Genomic DNA, 27,189 nt, shown 5'->3' with positions numbered 1-27,189 from the left:
TTGCAAAACCAAAAAAAAAATAGAAGGGTTTTCTGCTTATTTCTGCTCTAGCCTATTAAAATTGCAAAATTGAGAGCTATCTTGTTTTTGTCAGCTGTGTCTGACTATCCATGACACCAAGGACCAAAGAACACCAGGCACTTCCGTTCCTCTATCTCTCCAAATCTGTCCAAACTCATATTTATTGCTTCTGTGTCACTATCTATCCATCTCATCCTCTACTAAGAATCACCTTCTCCTTTTACCTTCAATCTTTCCCAGCATCAGGGTTTTTTCCAATGAGTCTTTTCATTTGGGCTTATAAAGTGGACTGCCGAAGTATTTAATTTTTAGCTTCAGTATTTGTCCTTCCAATGAATAGTCAGACTTAATTTCTTTAAATATTGATTGATTGATCTCCTTGCTATCCAAGGAATTCTCAAAGGCCTTCTACAGGGGCAGCTAGATGGCACAGGGAATAAAGCACCGGCCCTGGAATCAGGAGTACCTTAATTCAAATCGAGCTTCAGACACTTAATAACTGGCTATGTGATCTTGGGCAAGTCACTTAACCTTACTGCCTTGCAAAAAAATTTTTAAAAATGTCTTCTTCAGCACCATAATTCAAAAACTATTTTACTTTGGGATTATTTCTGGTGAAAGATAGTACTTAAAACTAATCATAAGGCCACAGTCTTAGCATATAAGGATTATTATTCTCTGATTATTTTTAAATAATTGCTTTGCTTTTTCTGGTGATGATGTGGAACCTGCACTTTCCAAGAGTATATCCAAATTCATGAGATTACAGGTCCAACTCAATTTCCCAGATAATAGAAATGGAATAGAGTGACAGGGGTATGAGACTAGAGGCAGGAGACCCAGATGCTAGTCCTAGCATTATTAATAGCAGACTGAACCATGAGCAAACCATTGATCTCCTCTCCCTGAAGTTTTTTTCCCCTCTTTGCACACAAGGAAGTTTGAGCTAGGTGACTCTACAATGATCCTTCTAAATCTAAAAATCTATGATTCTCAAGTTGAAAACAAGTATGATGTATACTAAACTAACTCTTACTTCTAGTATATAGTATTTTCCCTTTAAGACAGATTATCCATTACTTAATTCTGTCAGTTAGGGTTTAGGGAACCATCTTTCATTAGAGAAAAATTTTATCTCTTAGTTTCCACCAGGGGATAATTCCTTTATTCATAAAGTTATTGAAGATAATCTACGAATAACCCTGGATGTTTGGCATATGTTTTGCCAGCTATTCAAGTGTAGAGATTTAGGTGATAGGTAATTAATTATTCTTGTATTAGCTAACCTCAGCAGACCCCTTTAAAATGAATCATAAAGGAGGTTTGGTGTCTCCTTGTTCATCACTATTCTTTTTTTTTTAAGGTTTTTGCAGGGCAAATGGGGTTAAGTGGCTTGCCCAAGGCCACACAGCTAGGTAATTATTAAGTGTCTGAGGCCAGATTTGAATTCAGGTACTCCTGACTCCAGGGCCAGTGCTCTATCCACTGTACTACCTAGCCACCCCCATCACTATTCCTTTTTTTGAATTTTATTTATTTAAGTCAATGAGATTAAATGACTTGCCCAAGGTCACACAGCTAGGCAATTATTAAATGTCTGAGATCAGATTTGAACTCAGGTCTTCATGACTTCAGGAAGTATTCTATCCACTGCTCCATCTAGCTGCCCTGATCATCAGTATTTTCAACAAGATATTTGGGTACCTTCTATTTTGAGGAGCCTTTTCTATCCTTTTCTCTTTTTTTCATTCCGCTTTAACTTTAAAGACCCTGTTATAGATTGTTACTATGTGACCCTGGGCAAAAAAAAAAATGTAACCAGTCTGAACTTTATTTTCTTCTTCTTTAACATGAGAAGATTATTTGTATCATCTTCACAGAGTTATGAGAATTTTATGGATGAGATTTGTGATTGCATTTGTATTTACTTTTCCATATTGATGTTATCTTATGTGATATGTCAAAATGTAAAGGATGACTTCTGGGACTCAGATTTGTTCTGGTTCTCCATCAAAGATACCAGAGGAGGGAGCAAGTGGAAATTTCTTCATCATAACCGTCTCTGTTCTGTTCCCCCCACCCCACTCCCCTTGTACATATGTATACATGCTTCTGTCTCTGTCTCAATCTCTCTCCCTTTCTCCTCCCCCCCACCTCATTCCATCCATGGTCCTTTCTCTTTTCTAAAATTAGAGCACTTCTCTGCCTTCAAATTTTATTTTCTTCAATTAAAGACAAACTAGGGCTTTCATGGAATAGAAAATTACTGTTAGTAGATTCATTTATTAGGGTCAAGGTTACACTTTGTCAGCTCAAGTACATTTCCTTTAAAGTGAGGCCTAGTTTGTGAACCAAAATAGAGAAGTAGGAAAAAACCCTGGATTTGCCTGATTCAAATCCTAGCTCGTTATCTGTGTGGCCCTGGGCAGGTCACTTTGGTAGCTCAGTTTTCTTAATCAGAAAATGAAGGGTATGGGTTAAATGGTCTCTAAAATCCCTTCAAGTTCTAAATTTGTCACTGTGGCTTATTACTATCTGAGATTTCATGAGTACTTGTGGATTTTATGCCTCCTCCTTTTGGTAGCTGGTTACCACCTAACATCTAACTGAAGGTCAGGTCTGAGCCAAAATCACGGATCTGAAAAATAACAATTTTGCATAGCAGCTGGTTTTCATTGTAATATATATATATATTCTTTACTGAAATCCAATCTGGAAAACATGACTAGGCAGAATGCAGAGACAGTCTTCAGCATCATCACATCTAGGCCAGGCTGCAGCTGGTTAAGGCTTCTTTCTGGGAGTTCCCCCGAGTTTCCTTGACATGTTGTCACCATTGGAGTCAGTGGCACACATCTCACTAGAGTTTTTTCAGTTTTCCTCTTATCTTACTGTTCTTTGTCCTGTTGAATTTTCACCTATATCATAGAACATTTTGGTGAAGGGGTAAATAGGAAGACAAGACATTTCAGATTTCTTAGTAATAGGGGCAAGGAGAGAAACACACACACACACACACACACACACACACACAAAGACTCAGTGGAAAAGCAATTATAATCATATCCAGATTAACCTGTGACCATCCTTCAGAGGATCTAGTCTATATAAAGCCTGAAATTCACTTATCTCCTCTTGAATCTTGATGTTGCATCATTTCGCCCATACTTGGTCATGTAATTGACTCCTGTTGAAAATATATGTGCAAAATGATGCAAATTTTTCAGTATCTTTGTCTACTTTAGGATTCTTTGTGCTATTTGCTAGTGAAAAAGGAAAAATAATGTACATTGGAAATCAATTGCTGTTTTGTTGCTTAAGATCTTTTTTTTTAGGTTTTTTTGCAAGGCAAATGGGGTTAAGTGGCTTGCCCAAGGCCACACACCTAGGTAATTATTAAGTGTCTGGGACGCTTGTACTTTATCCACTGTGCCACCTAGCCGCCCCTTGTTGCTTAAGATCTTAAAACTAATTGTGAGTTAGATTTTTAAACCTAAACAGTGTTTTCCTACCTAAAAGAAGACAGCAGTGTGATTTCACAACAAATGGGACTGATAAACTAGATCAGATTTTAATAGAGACTGGTCCTGATTTCGTGCTTATCCATCTCTGTTATTTTCCAGATCCTAGGCAATGTGATATACTGGACGGAACAGATTTTAGCATCAGAGAAACTGAGCTTAAATCTTATCTTTACTTCTGAGATAACTTCTAGGACCTTGAGCAAATCACTTAAGTGTTGCATAAATTGATAAAACAAAACTTTTTTTGTAGGGATTTTTAAGCTGCAGTTAATATTAGGTGTGAGCAAAGTTTGATTTTTTAGCTCTTTCCTGACAACTACACACACACACACAAACACACACACACACACAAACACAAGCACAAACACACACTCAAAAGGATGAAAGGTCAGTGGACATTTCATGTGGAATCTCAGAATTCCATAAAATCTTCTGTGTGTCTGTTAGAGGGGAAATCTAACAGTTGGGGGGACAATGATGTAAAAAAAAATAAACTGCCATGTGGGGATGACAGTAATTTTATAACCTTGTATGCCATATGGCTAGTCACCATCTTTATTCAGAATTTTGACTCAGTATCCTGGGGAAGTTTGTTTATTTGTAGAAATGCATCTTTAATGTGATAGAAATCAGTGAAAAATTTGAGGGTTTTTTTTTAAACTTGATTTTTGACAAGGAAATGATATCACTAAAATTTAAGAGGGACATTTAGAAGCCATAGATATAACAGTCTTGACCTGTTCTATCCTTGAAGGCATTCATATGACTTGCCCCTTCCAATTCTTCCTCATACTTTCTCAGCCTCATAGTTTTCCTTATTTATCCTTGTTTATCTGACTGACTTGAATCCCCTGTTTTACAACATCAGGTCATGATAGAGAAAGTTTGGTGTCAATCAATGCAAGGCCATGTGGTATTCACTCCAGGGTTCTTGGAAGAAGTTAAATGAGGAAATGATGGTAGTCCCAGTGCTAATTTTATGTGGCTAAAGTAGCAAAGAGAACTATCAGCAGTAGATCCAAATGAATGAACCAAATACAGAGTCCCTGCAGAATATGGTCATGTTATCTGGGGGGGGGGGGGGAATCCACTCTTAATCCACTTTCTACTAGGTAGAAGCCAAATAGGAGAATTCAGAATCTTTCATGTTAGGCCACCAAAAGTACATAGTTCATTGGTTGGGAAGCTAGGGACAGTAATGGTTAAAAATGCCAACTCAGGTTAAAGAGATATAATCAGATGAAGTTTTCAGAACAGCCACTGTTACTTTCCATCCTTTATGTCTAACTCCAATCCTACCTTCTTTATATTTGATCAGTATTGACATTCATTCCTGGACTCACTTTAGCAATTTGGTGTTGTGTCTGTTCATTGAGCTTTATCTGGCCCTTACTGACCTGAAAGGTCCATGAAGAAAAGGATTCTCTTGTTGAAACTTTGTTTCTGTCCCATAGCATTTGCATGATGTTCTATATACAACAGGTATGATTATTGAATAAATGAACAAATGAATCTAAGTGTGGGTAATTGGGACATGTAAGAAGAGTAGGATCTCATTTTGTAAAAAAGAGTGTACTACTGGAAGTCCTTGAAGATCTCTTCTAGCTCTAGATATATGATTTTGTGAATTGTGTGCATTTGTGTTGTATGTTTGTGTATGTTGTGTGTGTATGTTTATTTAAGATATGAAACTTCAGGGGAATGATGACATTGAAATGTGTTTACATTATCCCTGAGAAGTTTTATTTGGGTGATGGGTCTTTTTTTATCATGTTAGCAGACAAGCTTCTAACATGAAAGGGGTTGGGTTTTTCCACAAAATTCTTTAAAATAACCTAACCAGTCTATGAAAAAGCCTTCATCTATTATAACCTTTGCTTTTTATGTATTTTTTTGCATGCATCTTATTACCCCTTTCAGTTGTGGTGTTTCCTCTACCCTAGCATGAGACATGGCTGGATTGCAAGATTCTCCATGGGCTTATATTTTTGAAATTTAACCTCTCTGCATAGGGTTCTGTTGCTTATTTACAGAATTCCAACTTTCCCATTAAAAAAGAACAACATATTAAGAAAGTCTTCTTTCTACCAATTAGGTCAAAGTCCCAAAATTTTAAGACCTAAACCCCATGGTTTAGAGCGAACTGATTCACAAACCATAGGTGACTTTGCTACAAGAAGAAAGGGTATGTACTTTAGCACCGCATGTTGTATGGGACTTTGGGATTTAAAAGGAAAAAAAAATTACATTAAAGGAAAAATGGGGGGGTAAGGTTTTTATGATTACTGCTATTGCAAATGAAACATAACTATTTACATTTAACTTTGGGAGGGAGTAAAAATTTCTCTTAAAAGGAAATACTACTGGGGCGACTAGGTGGCGTAGTGGATAAAGCACCGGCCTTGGAGTCAGGAGTACCTGGGTTCAAATCCGGTCTCAGACACTTAATAATTACCTAGCTGTGTGGCCTTGGGCAAGCCACTTAACCCTGTTTGCCTTGCAAAAACCTAAAAAAATAATAATAAAATAAAGGAAATACTACTCCTGGTATATTGGATAGGTTATTTATAGTTCAGAAGATCTGGTTCAAATCCAGCCTCAGACACTTTCAAGCTTCATGATCCTAGGCAAGTCACTTAACTTGTCTGCCTCAGTTTCCTCACCTATGAAACCAGGGGATTTGACTCATTGACCTCTAGTATCCCCACCAGCTCTAAATCCATGATCCCTCATGTCTTGCAAACAAAAACAAAAAGCTCAAGGCTGATGTTTTGAAAAAGTAAATAAGTGGATATATTTGGTTGTGCTACTTTTCATTTCTTCAGTCACATTTTTGTCCTCAAGCTTGTGGATGGTATGTGTTGTTGCAAATGGTGTCTCTTGCTAATATTTGCCACACTTTAGAGAATGCCATAAATGTAACCAACTTCCATGAGTTAATGAGTTTTGTATTTGAAAAATGACTGGGTTTCATTTGATAACAATATCTAGGTTTTTAAGAGGGAATTATGATTTCAGAAGGCAAGTTCAGCCAAGGCAAGGTTCAGCCAAGACAAGGTCAGAAGTTACTACAGATACAGCAATCAGCAAAATTATCCCATTATCTCAAAAATTTTAATGAAGCAATTCATAGTTCATTTCTTGTCATCTCGCCCAGCACCCTTAGTCATGTGCTTTATGGAACCCATTTGAGCATCTGACATAATCATACTTTATGAACTATGGCATTATTTATAGTAATAGCTGATTAGAATCAATTGAGTGCTCTTTTTTTTAACCCATCATTTCTGGAAGAAAAATAAAACAACATTTTGTTTTAAAACTGTAAGAAAAGATTTTGGTGATGGGGACCAAGAACTGTTTGTAATTCAAAGAGGACTTCATCATCTAAGGGAGGCAATGTCCAAATTAAGTCTCTAAACTGTCATACTGTGTCAATTGGTTTTTCAGACCATCTAGAATTCTGATTTACTGAGCAAATCAGGATCCCCCATAAATCAAACTAATTTTCTTAAGTTGTCATTTATTGATTTCATTATAATTCAACAATGGAAAACAGTGGGCAAATTTATTATGTCTCATAAAGTGAATTTGTTTTAAGATAAATGTTTGTAGCCAAGAAAAGGATGAATAATTTTTTACATCTTTGACTTCTTTAAAGTGGAATCACTAATTTTTTAGATTAGATATAAATTAATTTTATATTCATTGAGATTTTTTAAAACAGATTCTTAACCTTTTTTTGGTGCTGTAAACCCCATTGACACTCTGATGAAGTCTTTAGATCTCTTCTCAAAATAATGTTTCTGAATACATAAAATATAATGCAGAAGAAATTATTGCAATGCAATTACAAATATATATATATATTTTTAAAAACAGGTTTATGAACTCCAGAATAAGATCTTCTATTTTAAAGTGATATTTTAAAACCTTAATCTTTGTTTCTTTTCAAAATACAGTGGAGAGAGTTGTTTGATTACTGTTGGGTTTTGGATACATTGTTCTATAAGAGAAAGAACCCTAGGATTTGGGGTCAGAGTATATAAGTTTAAATCCTGTCTTTGCATTTTAACACCTTTGAGTCTTGGTTGATCTCTCCCCCTCTCTGAGGCTGTTCCTTATCTATAAAATGAGAATAATAAAACTTATAATACCCACCTCACAGGGCTGTTGTGAGAAAAGTGCATTATAAAGCTTTGAAGTGGTGTAAAAATGAGCTAGTATTGTAGTTTCTAAATTCTGGAAGGAATATACTTTTAAATATATATTAAAAGAGAAAGAAAAATAAACCTTCCATAATGCAAGTGTAGTATTTGGCATCAACTGATGAAGAAAAAGCTTAATTAAGAAGTATAATGCAGTATAAAACATATACTCCAATATTACAATACCATCTGTGTTTTACATTACCCTGCCTTAGGTTTCTGTCTGTCTTTCTTTCTTTGTGTTTCTCATATAGTAAAGCCAGCACCACTGGAAATCAAACCATTGCCAGAATGGGAAGAGCTCCAAGCCCCTGTGAGATCTCCTATTACTAGGAGTTTTGCTAGAGAGTAAGTCTTTGGTTTATTTGCATTACTTTGAATAATTTCCATTGTTCATGATCATGAGTAATTTTTAGAAGCTGTGGAGTGCCCAAGAAGCAGGCAGGCATACAATGGGAAGAAGAGAGAAGAGTTAAATAGCTCTTCTTTAAAAGTGGGAATAAGGAAAAGCATTGCACAGGGATTGTGTATATGAAAATATTCATTTCTCTGTATATGTGTGCAGGCATACTGGAAAGAATTGTCTGTTGATTGTGTATATATGTGTGTGACTAAATACCACTAAGTAAGGGTGCATTTACACCTGACATAGTTCAGGTTTTTGAAAGGGTTTGTCAATATATTCTACCACTCCAAAAATCTGTGGTCCCATTGATGTTGGTATTTCCTCCAGTGATGAGGTACAGTTCAGCCATGTCTATACAACCTGTGTATCTCCCTTAAACCTCCTACATGGGTAACATCTAATGAGCTGGAGGGTCTTCCTCTAGATCAGGAATCCTTGACTTTTTTTTGTCATTGCCCTCATTGATCAACTGGTGAAATCCTATGGACCACTTCTCAGAATAGGGTTTTGTTGGCTACATTCAAAATGGAAAGGAATTGAAATTCCAGTTAGAAAATAGTCAAAAAAAGTTGTCATTTTTTCCCATCCAAATTTATTGGGCCTCCTTCCATATATCCATGGACCCTGGTTAAAAACCCTTGTGAATTCCAATTGAGTATCTAGTTATTTCACTAGTTGTCTTTTGCTCCCAATACATGGCCAGTTCATCTTTTTTTTTTCCCCAGCCAAATATCCTGTAGGCACACATTTCATAGGCTGGATTTTTTTTAAAGGAATATACAAATATCCTTTTTTTTTAACTGAAGTTGTGTTAATATGGCATCAGGTAGATATTTCCTATTAATTTTCATTAATAGAAGCACCATATCAAAGTGGATAGACCTGGATTCAAGTACTACCTCAGAGATTTAGTAACTGTGTAACCTTAATTAAGTCTCTTAACTCCTGTACCTCAGTTTCCTCAACTGTCAAGAGAGGTATTGGACTCAGTGACTTTCTAGGGTCCCTTTCTAGGGTCCTCAGTTTTACAGCAGCAGTCTGATGATCCTATAATTTGGTTCCCACATAAAATAGCTCTGTGCGTGAAAAGAAAGATGGCTAATTAAAGATTAAACTCTATAGATTCATTATATATTTTAATGGATTAAAAATAAATCATAAGATTTATGAGATCATAAATAAAACTGATCATAAATAAAACTCTGATGAATATAACCAGGGACAAAAAAGTTGAAGTTCACACCTAAAATTTTTATTCCTTTTCTTTAGCAATTTTATTTCAATTTATATTTCTTATTAAAATAATTCTTGGTGATTAGCTCCTCCAGGTTCCCTATGTCTCCCAGACCGGATTCAGTTCATAGCACAACTTCAAGCAGTGACTCCCATGACAGTGAAGAGAATTATGTGCCCATGAATCCAAATTTATCCAGTGAAGACCCAGTAAGTAAAATCTGCATGTGAACTCAGCTCTTCTCACATAAGTGCTGCTTGTAATGCATTCAGATTGAAGTAAGACTCATTTCTCCCAGGCTGCAAACTTAATCCTACATCCTTTCATTATATATAAGGGAAAAGGCAATTCATTAAAATTCTCCCCTTCTCTCTGAATTTCATCTTTTAGGATTAAATTTTATATTTAATGATAAATTCAATGTAATATTCCAGATACAAATTATATCAATAGCAGGATATTTTCTCAATAAAGTTAAAGAAAGTAAGTGCTTTTACCAAGGTAACATACTCTCCTTGTGATATATTGGGGGTTCAAAATATATCTTTATAGTTTACTTAAACTATAATCTCTGGAGAGGGGAAAAAGGAGGGGGATGTTTTGTTTATCAGAGCAGTCATATATTGGGATGTGAAAACCATATATATATAATGAATTAATTTCAGGCCTCATTCCCATTCTAATTCTGCATTTTATATACCAACTTAAGTGAATGAAGGAAACAATTTAAAGGAGATTTTTATTATATCTTTTCTTGTCAATCTGATATTGGATGTGTAAATTTCTCTCTTTCCCCCTCCTCAACTCACTTCCCACCCCAAATCTCATCATTAGATCAAATATATGACCTTGAATTCATTCTTCTTAAACTAGAACAATAATTTTTAGCATCTCATTAACACTATGCTCAAACTTGAGCTGTCCACTCAAATTAATTTATTTTTGTTTTTGTTTTTAATTTATCAAGGCAATAGGGGGGGTGTTAAGTGACTTGCCCAAGTTCACATAGTTAAGTAATTATTAAGTGGCTGAGGTCGAATTTGAACTCAGGTCCTCCTGACTCCAGGGCCCGTGCTCTATCCATTGCACCACCTAGCTACCCCAAATTAATTTACTTTTGAGGTCAATTTTTGTCTCCAACATGGTGCTGTAGAAAAATACTGGATTTGAAGCTAGAGATCTAAGTTCAAATCTCAGTTTTTACTCCCTGTGTGATGCTGGACAAATCATCTAACTTCTCTGTACCTCAGTTTCCTCATTTGAAAAATCAGGGGTTTGGACTAGATGGTTTCTAAGACCTCTTCCAGCTCTAAATCTTCCATTCTGTGAAGTTACAGAGAAATTGCTGAAGTGTGGGGATGGGGGATGGAGGGAGTTTCCATACCAAGTCTTCTCTATGATAATGAAATCACAGTTCTGACCCCTGCCCCTCCATAAAAGAAAATTAACATGTGTTTGGAGCCTCAATATAATACAAACTCCTATTGTGGGAGTAAACAATGAGAAATGAGGCCCTGTAACATTATACAGAACATCAAGATAGAAGCAGCAGGAAATTAGGATGTTCTATGAAAATAAGTTTTTATTGATATCTTTAGATTTTATTGTATTTCCCACTGTATTCCTACTACATCTCTTCCCAGAGATTCATCTGGGAGCTGGTCTGGACTTAGGCAAACAGCATACAATTATGAATTTTTGCATCCTTTATTATTTGATTATCCTTAAATTTTTGATTAGTTGACCATGTGTAACAGATCCTTTTTAGTAATTTTATTTTCTTCCCAATAATTCAGTTTGTAGAGCACATAGGATCTTATTCTATTGGACTGGGAACAAGCCTGGAACAAGACTCACATTTAAATCCAATCTCCTTACTTACAACCTCCTCAATTTATATATTTAGAAAGTGAGGCCCAAAGTCACTAACATGACTACTAAAGGTAGAGCTGGGATTGTAATCCTGGCCCTCCAAACTAAAATCCAATGCTTTTCTCACAGAATAACATTACTTATCAATTAAAACTTTTCCAAGTATGATAGATTGTTATTAAACACAGAACACCCATACCTTTTAAAATAGTAAATATATTCCACCAGAGTAAAAAAAAGTATATGATTTGGGGGGGTATAGAACTGATTAAAAGACAGAGGAATTCACTAAATGAACTATATATTGAGCTAAAAGATTCTTGAAGTCAAGACTTTACCCTGTTTTATCTTTGTATTACAAAACCTTGCAATTCCTTGTAGATTGAAGGCACTCATACTCTTTTTTTCACTTCCTTTTAAATTGAATTGGTCTCTCTTCGACTATGGAATACTGTGAATCTAAATATTCTCCATCAAATAAGCTCAGAGCATAAATTCTTTCAGTGATCAGTTGGAATATTACATTTCCTCAAGCAATATTATGCAAGAATGCAATATTATGCAAAGGAAACAACAAATAGAGAAAATAGCCCTTTGCACAAACTCACTCACCAAAATTCTACAGATTTTCTTATTTTTGTTATCATCATTTACTTTGCAAGCATCAAAACTAAATGCAATATAATCTGACAGTAGTATAAATGAGAATTAGAGTAGGAGTTAGCAGACCCATGGTCTAGTCAAAGCCAGAGTTTGGAGCTGGAAGAGGCTTCAGAGGTCGGTCATCTTATACAAGCCCTTCATTTTACAAATGAGGAAACTGAGGCCAGAGAGATTAAAAGTCCTGAATATGGTCACAAAATAAGTAGCAGCTCCAAGACTTCAACCTAAGTCCCCTGGCTCAAAGTCTTAATATTCTTCCCATTATATCCTGCTCCTAGTCTTCACTGATTCTCCTATGAAATTTGGGTTAATTTCTCTCAGGTCTCTTAGCTCTTAAATGCTGACAAATCCATAAGAGACAGAATAGAGTCTAGATTTGGAGACTGAGCCTAAGTGTTCTGCTATTGTGTCTTCAGCCAACTTGCTTCACTTCTGTACTTTAGTTCCTCAACTATAGAATGGATTATAATACATGCTTTATTAGGTCCTTTTCAGAATTAAATCATGATCCAAAGAAGTGTGGCTAAATTTTATATTACTTTTTGTTAAAATAATATTTCTCCCCAATTACATATAAAGGCAATTTTTAACATTCATGTTTTAATTGTTTTCTTCCCTCCTTCTCTTCCTCACTCCCTCAGAAAGCAAGCAATTAAATATATAATTATACATATATATAGTCATGCAAGACATATTTCTATATTAGCCATGAAGTTAAAACAGCAGAAAAACCATGAAAAAAATGTTTCAATATATATTCAGATCCCATCAGTTTCTCTTGATTTGGATAGCACTTTTAATTGTGAATTGTTTGGAACTGACTTGAGTCATTATATTGCTGAGACTAAGTCATTCACAGTTGATTATCATATAGTATTGCTGTTACTATATCCAATGTTCTTCTGGTTCTGCTAACTTCATTTTACATCAGCTCCTATAAGTCTTTCCAGGTTTTTCTGAAAACAGCCTCTTCATCATTTCTTATAGCACAATTGTATTCTATTACAAACATACCACAACTTGTTCAGCCATTCCTAGTTGATGGGCACAACCCCTCACTAAAATTATTTTGCATAACATTAATGTTAAGAAAGGATAGGGAACAGTGTGGTACAAGAAGGCTTATATTTTATTTTTTTCTGTGAAACCTACCACCATGTGACAACGGGCCAGCTATTTAACCTTTCAGTAGCCCCAGATAACACCAGGACAATAAGTAACAAATAAGTTGCTAATCATCATCATCATCATCATCATCATCATTAGCAGGAGGTTGAGATGTAGGAGGAGGTGGTGTTAAGAGTTCCATACTGAGGGGCAGCTAGGTGGCAGAGTGGATGGAGCACAGGTCCTGGAGTCAGGAGTACCTGAGTTCAAATCTGACCTCAGTCACTTAATAATTACCTAGCTGTGGGGCCTTGGGCAAGCCACTGAACCCCATTGCCTTGCAAAAACCTTTAAAAAAAAAGGAGTTCGACACAGAGAATTTCTGACAGTGATAAAATACCCAGATATGGACCAAAAACAAAACCAAAAGGAGGATGAGACATCAGAGATTGCAGTTTGATATGCCAACATAAGTATGAACTGAGATTGAATTTTAAATTTCTCTTTGTCATTGTCACAAGCACATATTAATGAAATTACCTTGTTGTTTATTTATTATTATTATTATTATTATTATTATTATTTTGAAGTTTATAACATCTTGCTTCATCAATGAGAAGCTTTTAAAATGTATGTGGATTACCAAGATGATTCTTTCATCTTTTTCTCCTTAGAACAAATCATTTATACTAAGTTAGAGTTCATTAAAATAGCTTAAGGTTAATGATTTTTTTGTTTTAATTTCAGAATTTGTTTGGCAGCAATAGCCTGGATGGAGGAAGCAGTCCAATGGTAAAGCCTAAAGGAGACAAACAAGTGGAATACCTAGACCTAGATTTAGATTCTGGAAAATCAACACCACCACGGAAGGTAAATGAAGCTGATATACTAGTAAGAAGAAAATTTGCAAAACTGAAAAAAAGAGACACATTTCTCTTGAAGGGATATTGTTAACAATGAGCATAAGATGGGTTAAATATGTGTGTGCTTTTGTCCATCTATTTTTTATTAGAAATTTCATATTTGATTTTGATGCATTGCCTGATATATAGTATGTGCTTAATAAATATTTGTTAATTGATTGATAAAAATTATAAGTATTTGATATAGGTAGATGGTCAGGTATTCCAGTCATTATTCTCTCCCTTTTTCCCCTCCCTTTCCAGGTCCTTGAGGATAAGGGATATTTATTTTTAGCTTTATATCACCAGAATTTTGTTGCTGTACCTTACACCTAGTAAATATGTAACAAATTTTTGTTGGATGTAATTGAATTCCTATAACTCTAGTAGTAAGGGGGTATCTAAGAGAGAGATAGAGAAGGTCATTTGATAAATATGGAGAAGAGCCCAGGACAAACTGCTTGGGATCAGTGCCTTTATAGAATGTATTTAGTCTTCCTATAGTAATTTGTCTCATTTCTTAAAGCAGGCTCTCTATTGGATGACCCTGTTTTGCTCTTTGCCTCAGTGTTTATTTGTTAGGCCCTCACCTTTCTCTTTCTCATTATTTTTCTTTCTCTGCCTTATAGCAAAAGAACAGTGGCTCCGGTAGCAGTGTAGCTGATGAAAGAGTAGACTATGTTGTGGTTGACCAACAGAAGACGCTGGCACTGAAGAGCACCCGAGAAGCCTGGACCGATGGGAGACAGTCTACAGAATCTGAAACTCCAACCAAGAGCGTCAAATGAAGACACTCCTCCAGCTGGCTTCCAAGAACAGAAGAAAGTAGAATTCTCAAGATAATTCCTGGTAACAGATGGTACAGAGCCACATCCACAGCAGTGTTGGACTGAAGAGAACTTGACTGTTCGACTCTGGATAAATGCTTGAAATGAATGGAGTTGAAGTCAATGGACATTTCAGATAGAATCAAGCAGTTGATTACCCCAAATGGTGCTTTGTGGTATCTGAACAAATTACAAGATGTAAATAACATAGAAAAATAGTATTGTTTAGCTCCCAGAGAAACATTTGTTCTCCAGTTAATACATTTGTAGTATTACTATATTTATGCACTTTTTCAGTTAAAATATGGGTTCAGGTATTCCCAAATAATGTAACTTAATGCAGTTCTTTTGGGAGTTCTCATTTTTTCTCAATTAAATAACAATCCTAGGCTAATTAAGCTACAAATAGAGTGGAAATTGGTGTCTAAACTTCACTTGTCCATTTTAAAGTGCATTAGAAGTAGATTCACAGCTTAATTGACTACATGAAACTAAGTAGTTTGCTATTGTTTTTCTTAATTTAATCCAAAGCATAATTGGGGCTTACCATTTGCCCTCCTAACACATATGCTACAAGTTAATAATAACAGACCATTCTGGGTTTAGGACCTACTATTCTTCCTTAGACACATTTAGTTTAGCAGTGAAGTTTCTGTTGTTTTTTTTTTTGTTTGTTTTTGTTTTTGTTAATGGCAGTGTTTGGGGTTCATGGGTGAAGATTCTGCAGGGTAGGATCTTGCACTTTTAAAAGACTCAATAATTAACTATCAAGTTAGCCTGAAGACCACTGAGGGCATGTAGTAATGTTGTGATTCACATTTATTAACATGTATTGATCTTTACATTATTTACAAAAGGTAGAAAATATATAAATAATCAGGTACGTACGGAGCACTGCTGTGCTAATCACACTCATCAGGTTTAGACAGTGAGCTTTTAGTCTTACTTAGAAGTTCTGGTATTTGGTTTCCAACTTGAAATTAATGGGACGATTGACATTCACTGTTAGTACTAGTAACATACTGTGATTTTTTTTAATTATACAGTAATACAGATTTATTATTCTATGAATGGAAATAACTATGTTTTGACACCATAGTGCCCTTTCTATGAATTTTTATTTTACTTAATCTTCTTCTTGGCCTTATATTTAAATCCCTATGCAACTGATATTTCATATATATATATATATTATATATATATACATTTTTTAAAAGAACAGATGCTGTTTATGTTAGTAATTGCCATGTGTGACACCTGTTGCTGTTCCAGTAGAGTATGTAAAGGTTTTTTGTACTGTGATTTTTTATTCACTGCCCCAATTCCAGATACACTTGGAGCTTCAATCTAACATGACTTGCTAGAATGGGGAATTCAGCTTTGATCATCCATAACTAGATGTGTTCTTGAGAGCAAAGTTCAGAAGAACTTTGGAATAATACTGTCTCTCATCTTAAACTTGGTCTTGGACCAAGATGGTGGTATTAAAATCAGACTACAATGTATTAATCTGCCGTGGTCTAGAAACATGATTTAGTTATCAGGAAGAAACTACCAATCTTTATCTAACAATGTATATAAGGCCTAGTAGATATGAAATAAAATGTACTAACATAGAGGAAGGAAGAAGACTAAATCCCCACTTGTAAGAATTCTCTCCCTTCTGACAGCCAGATAGACCTCTGACAGTTGCCTACTTAAACTATTGTGTCCTGATTTTTAGCATGTTGGCCTTAATCATTTTAGTGGATCCCCCCCATCCATGGTGTATAAATTATCCTAATAAGGTGGCTTGTAGAACTAGTAACATTTTGATGTTTTCAATGTTTGCTTCTTTTTGGGAAAAAAACACAAAAAACTAAAACCAGGACATATTTTATATCATTATTTTAAAAAATAAATCAGATTGTTCAAGAGTGATGTGTTAAGCTGTTTTGACATGGAATATAAAATAAAGGCTAAGTGCTCTAAAATGTGCCTAAACTGCCCAAGCATAGTTAGTTGGTCTGTGTCAATGCTAAATTGTGTTGCTTGGTAGATTTTCAAGGAGATGTTAAAGATAACTGAGAAATTGGAACTGTAGGTTATTTTTTTTTAATTGTATCTAGTATCTCAAGCTATGGTGAAAAAATATGATAGTTTCTTTTCTGCATAACTTTGACAAGTTATTCATTGCTTCCCCTAGGAGTGGAGCTCTCCCAGCAGGTTGTAGTTCTGAGGTTTTCCCATCATGCAGAATGAACACTTGGTACTTGAAATATTTTAGAAAGACAGCTTGCTGTAGGAAATTAACATTCACTGAAAATTTTCTTGCCAATATTAAATGAAAAACAGATGAAATTCTCCTGGAAAGTGAGTCTGGTGCTAAATCAAACAGTGGTATTGTGGAAGTCCAAGAACACTGTGCTGGCTTTGGGTATCTGAGCTGTCTTTTTTTTCCATATGATTGGTGTTCATAAAATGTTAAATATGTATTTTAAACATTAAAAATAATTTTGTTAGCATCTTGCTTTCTAAGCAACTACTACACTTCATGAAGGAGTCTAGTGTTTCAAAACTTAATTTTTATTTTCCTTTAAATTCAAATTTTTTTTTATTCTCCTGACTTTCAAAGGATTTAAGCTATTTGAACCCATAGTGGGTATCTCTTAGTACAGTTTTTAAGCTGTTGGTAATGTTTTTTCTCTGTATTCTAGCCAAATACACTTACATATAAATCTATCAATACCAAATGAACAACTGTGAGCAGAATAGAGAATACTACGCAGATACTCTGAGGTACATAGATAATTTTATATATACATACATATACATATATGTATGTATTTAGGCACCTGTGACTTCTGATTAAAAAAAAACTACACACAACAGAAATAATAACAGACCAGATTTACTTTGACACAGGGCATAGCTCTTATCAAAATTCTCCCTGACCTGGTATTTTTTACCTTCATAGGGAAAATGAAGTTAGAGGGATTTTTTGAAAGACGTTAATATTTGTGGATTTTAGGAAGTTGAAAATATAACATCAATTTTATTCCCAAGTTACCATGCTTCTCCCTTTGTATTCTGTTGAATCTTAAAAGATTTCATGGCTACATAATATATCTAGGACATGAAGTAGAATGAACCCAACTCTTTTAAACATACTTAATCACTCCTTATTTTTCCTCCTTGAAAGTGCTGAAATAAGTATTTTATAGAATTGTGCAAAACCTTTAATGTTCAGAAACAAGAGAGCTGGGATGATGGTTCTAGTTTTATGACTTGACCATTGACAGTGGAAGAGAAGGCCTACCAAGTAGTGATGAGTAATATGAATGTGAATGAACAAATCAAATGTATAAATATATGTGTATGTACATGTATTTACATGTGTATATAAATATAATTTCATATATTTATATATACATATAATTTCCCTTAACAGCTACTGTTAATGATATCAGAAAAATTGCATTTCACAGCTATGATACGATGAACTTTGACCCAATTTACTAACAAAATTTGGCATTTTTGCTTTAACCATATAGATATATTTACAGATGTATCAACATTACCTCCATAAAAATCTATATAAGGATTGCCATTCTGAAGAAGGCCAATAGCCTGTTCAGTTCATTATTTTGTCTCAGTATCTCTGAGGGTTGTTGGTTTGTAGGGAGGTGTGATTGCGCTCTGTAAGATAAACCTTAAAAAGTTGGGAAGTAGAATGTAGCAACAATTTACTTCCAAAATTCTCTCTCCTTTTCTATATTTCTGAAGGTAAAGTTAGGCCATGTAATTCATGAATATTCTAGGCATTCAAATGTAAATATGTTTTGTGATAAGAAATAAATCTTTCCTGATTGTGATGTAGAAACAAAACTTCTGATTGCTATTTTGTTGAGAGAAATCTCATGGAGAACTAGCCTGTTCACTGAAATATGGGAGTACTGCAACTTCAGAATGTTATATATTTTAAAAGGTGGTTGAGTGACAGATTAAAATTCCTTATTGTTGAGCTAATCTGGTAATACTTCCCTAAACTTAGCCATTTTAACACTAAGCAAAATTATTTTTCTTAAAGATTATTAAAATAAATGGAAAACTGTAAAAAACTCAAAACAAAGTTTCTAAGCTTGTTTCTCTAATCTGTGTTTGGACAAAGAGCAGGTTTTTAAATTTTTTATTTTACTACTCTTGTTTTATTAAATTGCTGCCTCTGACAAATTACACTTGTATGTACTGGTTTAGAGGGATTCTAAACATCCAATTTTTACACTAAAATAGCACTTTAGAAGCATGAATGTGGACTTGTTCAGGATCCTGAGGGTTGGTTTGTGTGACTTCCATGTGTTTCCATGAGATAGTTTGACTATTGGGAAGAGTGATGGATTTTATTCTTCTGATGGTTCTTACTCTTTGTGAGAGGCTGCCTGACTCATCTGATAGAAGTTATGAATATCAGTGTGGATAACTTGATCTTCTTGCCAACAATGATGAACAAAATTATCTTTCTGTGCCTGATTCCCAGATCTATGTGTGTTACAAGATATTTTGGTATGACTCAGTAAGTGGAGTATGTGTGTGTGTGTGTGTGTGTGTGTGTGTCAAATTGTATAATCAGTCATGTAGAAAACATAATGGTCCATTTTTCTCATATATTTGTATATTTTCTCATATTTTGTATAGGTTTCCAAATATGATTTAAAAATTTTTAGGAGCAATAATTGCAAAATTGTGTTGTTATTTATTGTGTTTTCTCAATATTAAGAAATAATTGGGTGCGTTTCCTATATTATCATAGGTTGAAAGCTGGCAGAGAACTTAGAAGCCCTATTGTTCAACCCCTTCATTTCACAGTTGAAGAAACTGAGACCCATAGAAGATAATATGAAGGGTCACACAGGAAGGAGTAGAATTCAAAGCCAGGTCTTCTGATTCCAAATCCATCATGCTTTCTGCTGGAAGCAACTTCAGGCTTTTGCTATAATACTTTCTTCCAGGAGGAAAGCATTGAAGGGGAAATATCCTATGAGAAAATGATGTGCTTAAAGGGAAATCAGTCATCTGTAGGCATAAAAGGTCTTATGATTCTCATTGTAACAGAGAGCAGGGAGGTATATAGAAAGGGCACTGAATTTGTTGTCTGAAGACCTGATTCCAAATCATCTGTGTTAGACTTGGAGTGAAACTTGCTCTCCTTGAGAAGGCTCTCTAAAATCCCAAGGCTTAGTGCAATTAGCCCAATGGTATCCAAACTCCTTCTCAAGGAGGCCAAGCTTCACTCCAAGTCTATCAATCCAGAGAAACCAAATGAAGATGAAGAATGTCTCTTGTCCTCCCTATCACATTCTCATTTAATTCATCTTGAGTTAGCAGTGTGTGGATAATGTATTGTATAATATTTTTAACAATCTAAAACTGTTCCCTGACCCAGAATATAGATACTTTATGATTATAAATACTGAAGTAACTTACCAATACTTTCACATCCTAAAGTGGCATAGAAAGCATCCAGGAAATGTATGATCAGAAAAGAATGTAAGCCAGTCATGTAAATGAATGTAAGGGAAAACAGTTCATTTGTAATCCCAAATATCAAACTATACTACACAACACTAATCATCAAAATATTTGGTACTGGGGTTTAAAAGTAGAAAATAGGTACATAAGATACAGAAATAAACATAATGGCAAAGAGTTAAAGACCCCAATTACTTCTCTAAGTCTCACTATTTGACAAAAATTATTGGAAAAATTAGAAAGTAGTCAAGCAAAAATGAGGTTTAGACCAACTTCTCATCATATATTACAATGAACATCAAACATATACATTACTTATATATAAAAGATCATATTAGATATAAAAGATCATTATAAATAAACTAGAGACTCAAAGAAGATTTATACCTGTTTCAGCTGTGGATATGGGAAGAATTCTTGACCAAACAAGAGATAGGGACCCTGAAGATAAAATGACAATTGTGGCTGAAAACCTGCCCAAACAAAATCAATAGAAATAAAATTAGAATGAAAAAGATTAACTAAGAAAAAAATCCTTGCAGCAAATTTCTAAAAGTTTAAAGAGGGAACTGATTCAAATATGCAAAAGAGGAAGGCTAATCTCCAATAATTAAATGATCAAAGTATATAAATTACCAATTAAGGAATGAAGCTCTAGCTGTCAATAGTCACTTAAAAACAATGCCCCATTAGAGAAATAAACATTAGAACTCCTCTGATGACCCAGCTCATGCCCTTCATATTAGTGAAAGTGGCGATTGTGGAGTGCCATGGGAGAATGAATACATATAAACACTCTTTTTGGAGTTAAGAAATGGTTCAACCATTCCATAAAGTGTTTTGGAATTATGTCACTCAATTGTGTTGTAGTAGGCAACCTTGACCCAAACCAATCCTCTATTTAGGTCCTATATTAGAAGAAAATGAAACATTTGTAGGTTGTTTAGTAGTTATTAAAAGAAAGTATACTTAACAGTATCATAGAAAGGATGTTCTATAAAGAACTGCAGTGGGGTAGATGTGATTCCCTTGTCTCTCCATGGGGAAACATCTATTCAACGGGGCAGCTGGGGTAGCTCCACAGCCTTGAGATATCTACTGATGGAACCTGACTATTTGTAAGTAGGTTCTTAGGTGACCAGAAAGCTCTGTCAATATGGGGTTTTTATTAGGTTTTTGCAAGGCAAATGGGGTTAAGTGGCTTGCCCAAGGCCACACAGCTAGGCAATTATTAAGTGTTTGAGACCGGATTTGAACCCAGGTACTCCTGACTCCAGAGCCGGTGCTTTATCCATTGTGCCACCTAGATGCCCCAGTATGTTTTTTTTTAAGGTTTTTTGCAAGGCAATGGGGTTAAGTGGATTGCCCAAGGCCACATGGCTAGATAATTAAGTGTCTGAGACTGGAATTGAATCCAGGTACTCCTGACTCCAGGGCCAGTGCTAAGCTCTGTCAATATGATGAAGCAATGAGGATGCTAGTCAAATGAGATGCTTCAAGGGAGATGTAGCTTGAGTAGGCTTCTTGACCAATCAACTCTCAAGGATAACTTCCTGCCTTTTGGGTAAAGAACTTGCTTATCTTTGACAGGAACAGGGAAGGAGGTGGAGAGAAGGGGGAATTCTGGTGGATTTTGACACTATTACATGTGCATACACTTTGACCCAGTGAAGTCACTCTTAGGCTCACAGCAAAGAATCAAAGATAAAAGGCAAGTCACTGGTATCCACTAATTCTAAAAGAAGTGTCCTAAAATATTTGGATCAAGCCTCTGTCAGTCCTGAAAGGCAGAGACAAGAATTGTATTAGATGAGAAAGCAAGGATGTGATGCAGTCTACATTTTCTGGTAAGGAATGATGAACTATGCAGAGACATCAGATTGTGCTCCAATAACCGCTATCCTTTCTATAAGGCTTTACAGGTATCAAGTAGAGACTACATCTATTGAGGAAGTTCAGATGACAGGCAGCTCAACAAGGAAAGGTAGCAGTAAGGTATCACAGAGGAGAAAGGACTGGATCTCAGATTTCAAAATTAAGTCAGAACAACAAGTTTAATGTATATAAGGCTTTATAGTTCATGAAGTAGGTCTCATATATACTGAATTGCCTCCTTTTTATCTTCATAACAGGCTTAGAACAGAGCTAGGTCTAGACCACAAGGCTCCTTTTGATTGCAAGGTCAGTTTTCATTGCCCCACTACATTGCCTGGATTGGGGTGTATGAAGGAGAGGCTTTCCAGGAGAGGGCATACTCTCAAGAGGGGTGAAGAGTCTGATCAGAGGGGGGAGAGAGAGTATATTTTGAGAACTATTCAGAAATAGATTTGGACAAGGGGAGGCCAAGGGTTAGAATTCATTGAAAGCTGATCAGAGGAGTTGAAACAGTCCATCATCCTGTTCTGACCAGGTTTCTGTGCCTGCAGCAAGCTGAAAGAGCTAGGGCAAGTCATTCTACTATGGATTATCTCTAAGATGACGATTATCTCTAAGATGACAATAATAATTGTCATCTGCAACAAGAGGTGAGTTGGGGGTGGGGGGCATTGTTCAGGATCACTAACCTCACTTTTTCCTTCAAAGCTATTTGAAAACAGTGACCAGATATGAACCAGGACAACTGGGGATGACTCTGGATGCAATGGGAGACCTCTATGGGCAGGCATGGCCACTTCCTGGCACAGTGGCTACAGCATCAAGTCTGGAGTCAGGAGGACCTGGGTTCAAATGCAATCTCAAATACTACTATGGGGGGCGGCTAGGTGGCAGAGTGGATACAGCACTGGCCTTGGAGTCAGGAATACCTGAGTTCAAATCCAACCTCAGATACTTAATAATTACCTAGCTGTGTGGTCTTGGGCAAGCCATTTAACCCCATTGCCTTGAAAAATCTAAAAGAAAATGCTACTATGAGACCCTGCGCAAGCCTTCACCTCTGGTTGCCTCAGTTTCCTTATCTGTAAAATAAGGAAAATAACAGCACCTACCTCTCAGGGTTGTTGGGAGGAGAAAATGAGGTAATAATTATAAAGTTTTTAGTATAATGAGATAAATGGTAGCAATAATAATAATGATAATAATGGCTATTTTATTTAATAGTAATTTAGTAATTATTATTTCTTCCTTAGACTACCTCAGCAGCCTTCTCATCCTCTCACGTCTGACTTCTCTGCCCTTTATCCATTCAGTCCACCCTGCTCTATCTTATACGTGAAATACTCCTGAAATCTAGCTCTGATTGTTTGTCTGGCTTCTGGAATCCCTTCATTGAATACGATGCTTCCTGACAATCAAGGATGCTCAGAATTTCCCTAAACCTTATCTCTGGTGCACTTCTCATATCTACCTAATATAATACCAGTTGGGTCTCCCCCAACGGATGAGTAAATTCCTTGAGGAGTCTGTCTTAGTTTTGGTTTTGGTTCTTATCCCTCAAAGGGTAAAGATATTTACATAATAACACAACAGTATTTGCAGAACAAATTATTTTTGTTGGGGTAAATACACTAATTGAAGAAACCAATTCCTTTCTGAAATTTTTCATGGCACTAGGACAATTTTTTTTTTGTAAAAATGCTGATATCTTTCTGTTATCTATCTCATAGACTTTTTGTAAGAATAAATCATTAATGGGATTGTTCTGAGTTATTTAGAAGAATGTTTGGGGCAGGGCAATTATTTGATTTTGGCTTTTTGGTTGAGATCAACAATTTCACCAGAATAAGAGAATACTCTGTGAAAATTCCCTCCACCAGTCGTCAACAAGCATATATGAAATACTATTCACCAGGTCATGCGAATCCAAACATGAGCAAAAAGGAAGACAATTCCTTCAGGGATCCCAGATTCTAATGGAGAAAGATAACATGCAAAGGAGAACTGATAAAGGCTAGATGTGGGAGGGTGGGCATGGAAGGGAAATCTGGAGAGTCTGGAGCAGAGACATGTAGGGAATGCAATTTGGCTGGGGTTCTTCCTCAAAATGGGCAATTGGGTTGTAATAATTTTAGATACCAAGAACTTGGAAAAGGGTTATTTGTCCAAGTCATAAGTGGGACTTGAACTTAAATCTGTTGACTCCAACACTGATCCTCTACAGATTTGTTCAGTTGCCTCCCATTAAATACAATACTACTATTAGCATGAATGGGGAGGAGTCAAAAACTGATTTATCAATCTTCTCACAGAGTCAGTATTTATCAAATCTCTATTATGTTTCAGATATTGGGCTCTATGCCAATGATTCAAAACCAAAAATGAAATTCCCTGACTTCAAGATTCTTATGTTCTATTGGGGAAAACAATCTGTATATACATACATATATACATACACACACACACACACACACACACACACACACACACACACACATATATAATATAAAATACAAAGAAATATAAAGATAAAGATAACTGGGGAATAGAGAGCACTTATAGATGGGAAATTAGGAAAAGCATCATCTAGAATAAGGATCAGCAAACTTTTGTTGTAAAGGACCAGATAGTAATTATTTTAGGTTTTGTGGGACAAGAGACAAAATTGAGGATACTATGTAGGTACTTAACTGTATTTCCCCATGTATAAGATACACCTGATTTTGAAAAATTGGGGATCTAAAAACTAGAAGCATCTTATACAGTGGTTGTATATTTTTTTAGTCATTTCCCGCTTTGGGGGGCTTGTTGTCTTTGCACTTATCGCTTTGTATTTGTTACCAGTACATTAGATGATGTTTTGCCATGTTCTGCCCAGAAATGGTTCAGAAAAGATTTTTGTACAGTGCTGAATTCAAGTTCAAAGCGATCCAGTTTGCAAAAGTGAATGGAAATTAAGCTACTGAACATCAATTTGATCTCCAGCTGAGAAAACAACCTGAGACTGGCTATGGAAAGAAAAAACCCTCTTGAAAACATGGCAGAAGACCATGAGAGGCAAGTCATTCAAATGGCCTGAGTTAGAGAGGGAATTGAAGAGATAGATTGAAGAGCAAAGAGTCATTGGAAATCCTGTGTCCCCAAAGATGGTTCAGTATGAGGTAAGAAGAATTGCTGATGAAAAAGAAGCAACTGGTTTCAAAGGAGACACAATCGGTGCTTCAGGTTCATGAAACAAAATGGACTAAGCATGTGTCCACGCACCAGACTTGCCCAGGGAGTGTTTGTGGTCAGCCACAGACCAGAGTCCAGGCAGGAGAGCAGTCAGAGCCTCTGCCAAGACTGGCTAGCTATGTGATCTTGCATAAGCCACTAAAACCTGGGTAGAACAGGGGCTCAATTTCCTCATTGTAAAATAGGAAATTACCTAAATTAAGGTCATTCTGAGCTCTAATAACATATGACTATATACATACAGAGATTGAAGCAATGATAGTCATAGTATAATAGAAAAAAAATCAAGACATAAAATAAACTACTAATGTGGCACTTGGATTCAGCATCCAACACAGATGAGGATGAGCTAATGGATGATTATTTTGACAGTGATGAAGAGTTTCATGAATTTTGTCATGAATAAAACTTGAGGTCAATAACTTTATGTAATTTTTTTTCAAATTTCAGGCCCCAAAATTAAGGTACGTCTTATACATGGGGAAATATGGTGTATATAACAGGAGAGAAAATGAATTTTCCACAATTTTATTGATATAATTTTTATTATTTACTTATTGAAATTCAAAGTATAATAAGAGTAATAATGAAGTATAAGTTTTGATAATACAGGTCTAATAATGAGAAGAATCAAATTATGTTGGGAAGGGAATAACATTTTGCTTAATTAGGGTTCAAAGTCAGTGTTTTCTATTAACAAAATCAATTGCAAATGTTCATTTGTTAATGCTGATCTGTAGTGAGATTTTATGTTTCATCTTTGAAAGGATCTTCACATGGACAGATATATATCTAAGAGCTTTTGATTTTAATTGAACATATTTGTCTCTTATCAGGCATTCATAAAATTCCATTAGATGCTTTTCTTCAATATTTGCCCTTTAGTATGTCATTATATAGCAGATTAATAACTTCCATTTGAAGACTGGATAGAAGTTCCTCATTTGCACAATTAAATGTATTTTGAAATATGACAATTTCTTTAAACTGAGCTCTGAAAAATTCTGCTAAAACTATAGTTTGAGATCAGAAGATATATATATACTATATAAATTTGTGTGGGAATAGAGAACTCATTTCTTGTTTTAAGTGCATAAATAAACTTGACATTTATTTGTGATTAAACAAAGTTAACTGTCATTAAATTGACTTACTACAATTTAATTTTCGCATAGAAATATTGCTTTGCTTTGTAATTTTAGGATGGCTTTATTAAGAAATATAATAAATTCTTCAGCAATAACTGATTTCCAAAGTCATTCAATTTTAGATAGTGGTTGAGGAAGAAAAATTGCAATCTCAGCCATGAGCTTTAAAAAACAAACTTCCCCCCCCCCCTCTTGTTTTGACATAATGGATATGTACTAAAAATAAAAATTAAATAAAATGCTGCAGTTTGGAGATAAATCCTGTTGGATTATAATTGCATGTTTCATGAACATCTATGTGAAATGAGAGAGAGCCACATACAGTCTCTATCCTGCTCAATTTTACTGTTTTAGTAGGAAGCAGTCATAGACGATACATAAATGAATGAGCATGACTGTGTTCCAATAAAATTTTATTTATGAACCCTGAAATTTTAATTTCATGAAAAATTATTCTTCTTTTGACTTTTTTCAACTCTTTAAAAAAAATTTAAAAACCATTCTTATCTTATGGGCCTTCAAAAAACAGGCATTGGGGCACACACACACCCCCCCCGGAGCTAGGTTGCCATTTGCTGGAACTGCTCTAGAAAGTTGATCCAACTAATTCTTGAATGAAACAAGGGATTCCAGAAGGGAGAGGAGGAGAGAATACATTCT

General features: G+C 35.3%; 1 protein-coding gene across 4 annotated transcripts in view; it reads left to right on the top strand.

Moving 5' to 3' along the window:
• GAB1 (GRB2 associated binding protein 1) overlaps positions 1–24,848 on the top strand; it is a 177,372-nt gene extending 152,524 nt beyond the window's left edge. Inside the window, exons 8-12 of one of the 4 annotated variants that reach the window (XM_074229232.1) lie at positions 5,641–5,730; positions 8,008–8,101; positions 9,479–9,602; positions 13,783–13,905; positions 14,567–24,848. In XM_074229232.1, coding sequence (XP_074085333.1) covers positions 5,641–5,730; positions 8,008–8,101; positions 9,479–9,602; positions 13,783–13,905; positions 14,567–14,725 — 590 coding nt within the window. In that variant the 3' untranslated portion in view covers positions 14,726–24,848. The remainder of the gene's footprint in view (positions 1–5,640; positions 5,731–8,007; positions 8,102–9,478; positions 9,603–13,782; positions 13,906–14,566) is intronic. The other 3 variants (XM_074229233.1, XM_074229234.1, XM_074229235.1) reach the window with 3 other exon arrangements.
• Positions 24,849–27,189: the final 2,341 nt, after the last annotated feature.

Source organism: Macrotis lagotis, chromosome 3, assembly GCF_037893015.1.
Source record: "Macrotis lagotis isolate mMagLag1 chromosome 3, bilby.v1.9.chrom.fasta, whole genome shotgun sequence".
In the NCBI taxonomy this organism is placed as follows: domain Eukaryota; kingdom Metazoa; phylum Chordata; class Mammalia; order Peramelemorphia; family Peramelidae; genus Macrotis; species Macrotis lagotis.
The sequence above is the reverse complement of the archived record's forward strand: the minus strand, read 5'-3'. Positions and strand labels throughout refer to the sequence as shown.